This window comes from Arachis ipaensis, chromosome B04 (genome assembly GCF_000816755.2).
Source record: "Arachis ipaensis cultivar K30076 chromosome B04, Araip1.1, whole genome shotgun sequence".
Classification (NCBI taxonomy): Eukaryota; Viridiplantae; Streptophyta; class Magnoliopsida; order Fabales; family Fabaceae; genus Arachis; species Arachis ipaensis.
The window spans coordinates 130399675-130409189 of NC_029788.2; the positions used below are offsets into that span (position 1 = coordinate 130399675).

Here is a 9515-nt window from a genome sequence, read left to right on the forward strand (position 1 = left end):
GCGCTCTGCATGGACTGAAAAATGGGCCCGTTAATGAACAACTACAAAAACAAAAAAAGGGACTAAAACCTAGGCTAGTGACCGGCTACTCAAAGCCTCAAAAGGAGGGAGGGGTTATTGGTTTAACAAAGGAATGGGCCATTGCTAATAGAGAGTTACAAGGGGAAGGACTGGACTCAATGGGCCTGATGAATGCAGCTGGAGTAGAGACTTGGGCAGGGCCCGATGCGGGTGGGTCGGGTTAAAGAGAGATCCGCAAGGCTAGGGTAGGAACGGACGACCCTAACGCTGAGGAGGGGGGAGGTAACGCTTCCGAACTAGATGAATGCGAAGCTAAAGACGGCGCAAGCGAGGGACTTAGCCAGGGGCTGTACCTCGACGACGACCAACGGGACTGGTCGTAGTCCGGTGGGGATGGCCGAATCCAACCCGACGACACCTTCGCCATGGAAGACGATGGAAGCATGGTGGCAGTCGAAGATGAGCTCGGTACAAACATAGCCGAGGGTGAGACGACTGGGGTGGCGGACGACCATAAAAATGGTGGCCGAGAGAGGGATGAAGGTGATGAGAGGGTTGAGGAAAGAGGGGACACGGTGCTTGAAGGAGGCGCATCGCAGGGATGCCAGAACCTGGAAGACAAGGAAGCTATGCGTAACCGGGGACCTGATGGTGGTCAGGGACTTACCGGGAAAAGTCGAAGAGGGGTTCCCCAACGGTTTGACTATGGCGTTGAATGGTGGGCTGACTGGAGGAAGGACATGGAAAATGAAAACCAGGATGGTGACAATCAGCCTTCAAGGGTAGCTGAGCAGGCACTGGAAAACCAAAGGACATGGGAACTCGGTAAAGAATCTGGGGCGGAACTGCAAGATGAGGATGTGAATATTATGGAAATTCTCAGAACACAGAATGAAGAAATAGATCGCAAAAGAAGAGTGGCAAAGCAAAAGGCGAAGCTGAGACGGTACAGACCAAAAAATAAAAAAAGGTGTGTAAAAAATTTTATAAATGATTGTTAGTTCATGGAATGTTAGGGGGTTACGAGGTGATGGGAAGTTGCGAATGGTAAAGGAACTTAGGAATAAACATAAGTTAGACATGCTTGGGTTGATTGAGACCAAGAAGCAGGTAGTGACGAGGTTTGATGTTACAAAAATCTGGGGGAATGATAGTGTCGGTTGGGAATATGTAGGATCTGATGGTGCTTCCGGTGGACTGTTGTTAATTTGGAATGATTTGGTGTTTAGTATGAATAATTGCTACAAAGGAGAGAGGTGGTTGTGTGTTGAAGGAGTAATGCTAAAGAGACGGTTCAATTGTTCTTTTATCTTGGTTTACGGAGCACATACTAGAGCTGAGAAGAATCATGTCTGGGAGGAGCTGAGTTATATAGCTGGGTTATCTCAAACTCCTTGTTGCTTTCTGGGAGACTTTAATGAAATAATACATGAAGGGGAAAGAAAAGGTGGTACTAGTTTGCCCCGGTCTGCGGAAGAATTCAAGAGCTGGATACAAGATATGAATTTAGTAGATATGCCGCTTACTGACCGAAAGTTTACATGGTTCAGGGGACGCTCTTGTAGCAGGATAGATAGGGTTCTGCTAAGTCTTGAGTGGTTAGAAGAGTTCCCAGAGACTCGGCTTCGAGGTGGGCCAAGGGGCTTGTCAGACCATTGTCCTATAATATTGGAGGACAGGAAGTTGTCGTGTGGTCCAAGGCCGTTCAGAAGCCTGGACACGTGGTTCACACATGAGGGCTTCCTCAGAATGGTGAAGGAAGAATGGAGAGGGCTGGGGGACAAACATTTCACAGATAAATTGAAGGCTTTAACTGTTCCACTAGGGAGATGGCATAAGGACAATTTTGGTGAGATGGACAAGAAGATTGCAAAGTTTGAGGAAGAAATCAAGAGACTTGATGATATGGTCAGTAATGGAGTGTATGATGGAACAATGGAGGCCAGAAGAAAGGCGCTGGTCACTTGCTGCGAGAGATGGTATGTGAGGAAAGAGGTACATTAGAAACAGATGTCTCGGTCTCGACATGCAAAGGATATGGACAAAAATACAAGGTACTTTCACAATATCACATCAGCAAGAAGGCGGAATAATGGGATTGAAGCACTGGTCATTGATGGCAGAAGGGTTCGAAACCAAGGTAGAATAAAGATTGCTATCAGAGATTTCTACAAAGACTTATATCATCAAGAACGGTCTCCCAAGGTGAGCTTCAGGGATGGTTTGGTGGAGAGAATAGATGAGCAACATGCTGTGACTTTAGAAGTGATACCTTCGGCTGAGGAAATCCGTGAGGCAGTATGGGACTGTGAGTCATCTAAGGCACCAGGGTGTGATGGGTACAACATGAATTTCATCAAGAGATGCTGGGATGAGATTGGGACAGAATTTACGGCAGCAGTGATGGGGTTCTTTCAGACTTCTAAGCTACCGGTGGATTGCAATATCACTTGGGTGGCACTAGCTCCTAAGTTCATTGGGGCGGAGGAAATTAAAGACTTGAGACCTATCAGTATGGTAGGATGCATGTACAAGGTTATATCCAAGGTCCTTGTTAGAAGAATGAGATCAGTGATGCCGGCATTAGTAGGGGAGACTCAGAGTGCTTTTGTCCAGGGGAGAAAAATACATGATGGGACATTAATTGCATGTGAAACGGTGAACTGGCTCAAATTGAGGAAAAAGGAGGCAGCAATAATCAAACTGGATTTCCAAAAAGCCTATGACATGGTCAAATGGAGCTTTGTGGACATTGTGCTGCAGAAGATGGGATTCGGCCAGAAGTGGAGAGCATGGATTATGGAGTGTGTCACCACTGCCTCTATGTCGATTCTGATAAACGGTTCGCCTTCTAAGCCGTTCAAGATGGAACGAGGTCTGAGACAAGGTGACCCCCTTTCACCCTTCTTGTTTGTTCTAGTTGTGGATGTGTTGCATCGTATGATTGGAGAGGCTGTTAGGAATGGACGAATAGCACCTCTTTTGGTTGGCAGAGACAGTATAGTATTGTCACACCTTCAATTTGCAGATGATACTATTCTATTCTGCCCACCAGAGGAGGAGACTATAAAGAATTACAGGAGGCTGCTGAGATGCTTTGAGTTGATGTCAGGGCTTACTATCAATTTCGATAAATCCAACCTGATTCCAATCAATTGTGATGAGCAGTGGGCACAGAGTATGTGCAATTTGCTGGGTTGCAAGCGAGACATTCTTCTAGTTAAATATCTTGAAATCCCGTTAGGTGCAAATCCGAGGTTGGTGAAGACCTGGCAGCCTATAATAGACAAAGTGGAGGAGAAACTCAGTCTGTGGAAAGCTAAAGTGCTAAATAAAGCGGGAAAATTGGTGCTTATCAAGTCAGTCTTAAATAGCTTGCCGGTGTATTACTTGAGTCTGTTCAAGATGCCAAAGGCAGTTGCTAAGAAGCTGATTTCCTTACAAAGAAGGTTCCTGTGGTGTAAGGAAGATGGTCGGGATGGCATGGCGTTGGTAAAATGGGAAGTGGTGCAAGCTCCTAAGAAGTTAGGTGGTCTGGGTGTTGGGGATGCTTTGATTCGGAACACTGCTCTGTTATTTAAGTGGTGGTGGCGTTTTGCTAAGGAACAGTGCCCGTTGTGGAAGAAGGTAGTGTGTTCGTGTTACAGTCTGAACTCAAATGAACTGCTCTCAACTCAAATTCTGCCTACTAGAGGAGGCCCATGGAAGGATATATGCCAAGTAAATATCCCGAACCAACAACTTAGGGATAAGTTGGTCACAGGCTTGGTTATGGAGGTAGGTGATGGACAAAGGACTCGGTTCTGGGAGGATGTGTGGCTTCTTGGGGGAGCTCTAAAAGATCGGTTTCCAAGGCTCTTCTCTGTTTCAAACCAGGAGGGTTCTGTTATTGGGGCTTGTGGGTTTTGGGACGGGTTAGAGTGGGTTTGGAATTTCCAATGGAGGCGTGAGCTGTTCCAATGGGAATTGGAAATACTGAACCAGTTGCATGAGGCTTTGAGACCTGTGAGGATAGTACAAAACAGAGAGGATAGAGTGGTGTGGAAATATGATGGGCAAGGTGTTTTTACAACTAAATCGTTTGTGCAGGTATGGCAGGAGGAATTGCTACCAGAGGAGATAACCAGCTTCAGCTTTACTAGGAGTATTTGGAAAGGTTTGGTTCCACCAAGAGTGGAGCTATTTGCCTGGTTTGTGCTGATAGGCCGAGTGAATACAAAGGAAAGGCTTAGCCGGTTTGGCATCATCACTCAGGAAGATAATGTTTGTGTGTTATGTAATAATGATGTGGAGCATGTATATCACTTGTTTCTAGGCTGTACTTTTGCGTGGCAGGTGTGGAATGCTTGGATAGCAGATTAGCAGCTTTTGGCCGACATTGGTCCTTTCCGGGTTCGATGAAAGAGCACTTTTTGAGCTGGACAGAGGAACCGTGGAGTAAGGAGAATCAAAGGCAGCGGTTGCGGTGCTTCTGTGCGATCCTTTGGAACATCTGGCTGGAAAGAAATAGGAGGATCTTCCAGAATACTATCAAAGGCGTTGAAGAAATTATCAACTTGACCTTCCTTAGTGCTAACGAGTGGAGTTGTGTAGATCCTTTTTGTTGTTGATGGCTATGCCGGAGATAACTGAGGATCGGTTCGTGCGACTTTTTTAGCTGTTAGTTTGTAGTTTTATTTATTTTTTGTTATGCTATGTTCCTGTTTGCTCCACCTTTGTTGTGTTGAGCTTTGCTTTCAAAAAAAAAAAAAAATCAAAAAATGCCTTATTTAAAAAATATGTTTGTATTTTCCTTTAAAAAAACATGTATTTAAAATAAATTCAAAGTCACTACACGCATGCATGTATGGAGATCAGATAATGGCAAACACAAGACAGTTAGATGATGAACAACCTTTTCTCTTCCCACTTACAAACTCCAAAGTGTTCCCTGACCCTTCAAAGTTCTTCTCTGAAAACCTTCTCTCTTCTCCTTTGCCTACAAATTCATTCTTCCAAAACTTCGTCCTCAACGATGGCAATATACAAGAGTATATTCATCCTTACCTCATCAAACCCTCTGATTCCTCTGTTTCTCTCTGCTACCTTTCTCACTATGTGTCCTCTCATTCCATGCACCAAGTCTTCACACCTGATCTCACTATCTCTTCCTCAACAGGTTCTCAATCCCGCCATGTTATATCTTCCTTCAGCGATCTCAGTGTCACTCTTGAGTTTCTTTCTTCCAATCTCACTTTCTTCCTTGTTAGGGGAAGCCCTTATGTTACTGTTTCTCTGTCTCAATATGGATCTCTTTCTATAACCTCCATCCATAGTATCTCTTCTTTTTCTTCAAATGGTTTACTCAAATATGTTCTTACTCTTGAAAATGGTCAGAAATGGCTTATCTATACTTTTTCACCAACCAAATTTAGTTTCAGCCGTGACATGGAAATCACTTTCTCAAATAATTCTTCTGATAGGGTTCCTCTGATGCTTCGGATAGCAGTGCTGTCAGATTCAAGCTCAGAAAACGAGGCTGTTCTTGACAGGTAGTACAGCTCTTGTTACCCTCTTTCTGGAGATGCTTTGTTCACTAAGCCATATTGTGTTGAATACAAATGGCAGAAGAAAGGGCTTGGTAATTTGTTGATGTTAGCTCACCCTCTCCATCTTCAGCTTCTCTCTAAAGATGAGGGTAATGTGAGTGTTCTTAAACATTTTAAGTATAGAAGTATTGATGGTGACCTTGTTGGTGTTGTTGGACATTCATGGTTGTTGGAAGCAAAACACGTTCCTGTAACGTGGCACTCTACTAGAGGTGTCAATCAAGACTCCTATGATGAAATCAAACATGCTCTTTGTAGAGATGTTGCTGCTCTTTGTTCTTCAAAAATAGCTACTACTTCATCTTACTATTATGGCAAATCGATTGCAAGGGCAGCAAGGTTAGCATTGATAGCTGAGGAAGTTGGTTTTTGTGATTTAATTTCACTTGTTAAGAAATTCTTGAAAGAAACCATTCAGCCATGGTTAGATGGGACTTTTAAAAGGAATGGATTTTTCTATGAAAAACAATGGGGAGGGCTTATTACACAAGATGCTGATTATAATGAAGAGGTATTTGGATATTACAACAATCATATTTCTCTTCTGGGATACTTTGTGTATGGAATCGCAGTTCTTGCGAGGATAGATCCGAATTGGGGTAACAAGTATAGGTCAGAAGCATATTCAGTCATGGAAGATTTCATGAACTTGGGAGGAAAAGATTTGAAATCTAAGTATACACGTTTAAGATGTTTTGATCTGTTCATGTTACACTCTTGGGATTTAGGGCTCCAGGATTGTGATGATGGAAGAAATCAATTGAGTAGTGGTGAAGCTGTGAATGTATATTATTCAGCAGCGTTGATGGGTTTGGCATATAATGACGCAAATCTTGTTGCTATTGGTTCAACTCTTGCATCATTGGAAATTCATGCTGCTAAAATGTGGCGCCATTTAAAGATGGATGATAAAAAGTGTGATGATTTTACAAAGGAGAATAGGCTAATGGAGATTCTGTGGTCTAGTAAGAGGTCAAGTGTATATAGGTTTTCTAAAGAGATTAGACTTTCCCTTCATTTTCTTCCAATTCTGCCTATTACCGAGTTCTTGTATTCCAATGTTGGTTTTGTGAAGGAGGTTGTGGAGTGGACTATGCCTTGTTTGAATAAGGATGGTGTTGAGGAAATATGGAAGTGGTTGGTTTGTGAAATGGAAGGAATTTATGATAATGAAGCTGCATTGAAGAAGATTATGGAGTTGGACTTGCCAAGTTCACATAATTCACCAATCTCATTGAGCAACCTGTTATGGTGGCTTCACAGCAGAAGAGGCCATAGAGATCATCATCAAGATTCTTGTAAATTTGCAATTAATGTTGGTTCTGTCATTGTTCCTGTGGATTCAATGTTGAAAACTTAGTGTTACTATGTTATTATTTCTTGAATTGCACCCTTTAATAGTGTAAGGACTTAGTTATTCAAAATTTCAAATTTAATGTTCAAGTAGAAGAATATTTCTATAATGCAAATCAGGAGGATGTTTTAGTTATGCAAGCATTTTAATCTTTCTCAAGATTACTTTGAAGTTTGACATTCTGATTCGGTATGCGTGCTATTTATTGAGTTATGTTTTTCTTTCAAAATAGACTAAAATTATTAAGCATTTCTGAATCTGAACAAATAGATTGCAAGGTTCTTCTTGAGAGTTTCCTTTGATTATATTCTTGCTTTGTTTGAATGAAAGTTCAGTAATGATGCCTCGTGGAGAAAGAGATTCCTATGGTGAATTTATTTCAACCCTTTCAGAAGATGTGAAGGGTCTTATATGGAGCATGGTATACACATTTAGCTCTATTAACCAAGATCTTAGAATAGAGTATATGTAACACATTTTTTTCTATGCTGAGAACTGTTTTTCATCACAGAATTCCTCTATTCTATTTTCCATAAGCCTCTGCAAATTACTAAACGAGTTCCCATCATCAAAACCCTTCAAGGCTTCAAATTGTGGAAGAATATTTCTTTCCTGCAATTTAAGGGTAAATTTCAGTTATCCAAGCATTTAGATTAACTTTGAAGTTTTAAATTGATTGTGTGCTATACTGCTATTCATAGAATTTTTTTTTTGTTTGAGCGTATGATTATTGGGCATTTCTGAAATTGTACAAAGAGATTATTATCTTATGAGGTAAGAACTTGTTTTGTGTAGAAATAAGTTTAACAAGACAAACACAAACCTATTAAATTTTGAAAATTTAAGGTTATTTCAAGCTCAATTAACATTCAACTAAGATGTAAGACCATCTCCAGTAGGGAACTCATCTCAGTCTCTATTTATGACCCACCTGTCATAAAAAGTAATTCCACATCAGCTTTTGCGTCATAAACGGTAAATAGGAACTCAAAGCATCTCTCTTCTCCATCAGGAGGAACTAACTTTAGTCCCTGGTGTGGTCCCACTTAATTAATTAATTAAAATACTTAAAATTAATGTAATTAATTTTTTTAATAATATTATTTAAATTTATAAATTTAAAAATAATTCACTATTAAAAAATATTAATATTAAATAAATTATAATTATTACTAATTTAATTATTATTTCATTATTTAATATAATTATTTAATTATTTCAAATTTTATATTATTATTTTTTAAAATAACTTACCAAATGGCAAGTTATTATTGGTTAACTTGAGTCCCTGTTTAGAGAGACTCCCTCACCTTGAGACCCGTGCGGGAACTTATTCCTTCTCTCCTCCAATTATTAGAGTTCCTATGTGTCAAAAAAAAGTGAAAGAGGAACTCACCATTCTAGGTGCTCTGAGAGAATATATTATTGTACTCCAAATAACTTGTCTTTACTCTGACACCAAATTATGCAGCTACTGCCTACTGTGTTTTAAGGATAAATTACTTAATAAAATGATTAAAAACTAAGTTTAGCAGATTACAATTTTTTAAAATTATATATTTATATTTTTTGTAATTTTTAATAGAATATTTTTTATGATATTTTAAAAAAATTTAATTTTAATGTATTATTAATGTAAAATTATTTTACTCATCTATTTAATTAAATAATGCTATATATAAAAAATAATAGTTAATAATGATTAAATATTAATTTAATCTAATATGTTAAATTATTTAACATTTTTAATAATGATTTTTGTATTTACGCTTTCCAAAAACACAATTTTTTAGATGCCACCAAACAACTATGATGTACTTTTCAATTACCCAGATGTGATTATTACTGTGACAGGCTACTACTAGTACATATAGAAAATCCAAAAAAGCTTACTTAAGGATAATCATAGTAATTAAATTAAGAATTTGCCATAAAGACACATATTAGGTTTATAAATTAAAAAAAAAAAGAAAAAAAATAATTTTAAGGGTCAGTTTAAATGAATAATTTAATTAATTTTTTTAAAAAAAATATAAAATATAAAGGTTTTTATTAAAAATAATTTATAAATAAATTATTTTGTATTTGAATTTTGATGATAGAAATACTTATTTTAAAATTATTTTAATAAGAATAATGCTACACGTCTAAATCTTTTTATTATTTATGTCTAATCAAATTAGTCTAATATAACGAAAATCAGTTATGACTAATATTATTCCAAATCTTATTAATAAACTTGACTGAACTTGTTTGTTAAAAGATTTGGATGTGTAATATTATCTATAAAGCACGATACTTTTCTAATTTGTGGTGTCCGTGTGTCATATACATTTTGAACACGACACCCAAATATTATCACCTGGTGTCGAATCTCATTCTTAACATGTATTTTTAAAATAAGTTTAAAAATAGTATATATTAATTATTAAAACAAAAAATATTTTAAATATTTTGTATAGTTAAAAAAATATTAAAAATAATTAAAAATTTAATTTATATTTTAATATTAATAAAAAACTAAAATATCATTATAATTTATCGTGTTGTGT

The 9515-nt window shown here is 38.1% G+C and overlaps 1 protein-coding gene across 1 annotated transcript in view; it reads left to right on the forward strand.

Moving 5' to 3' along the window:
* Window positions 4882-9515, forward strand: part of LOC107637387 — a 7253-nt gene continuing 2619 nt past the window's right edge. Inside the window, 2 exon segments of the mRNA XM_021122656.1 lie at window positions 4882-6968; window positions 7294-7384. Of these exon segments, the coding sequence (XP_020978315.1) occupies window positions 4882-6968; window positions 7294-7384 (2178 nt within the window).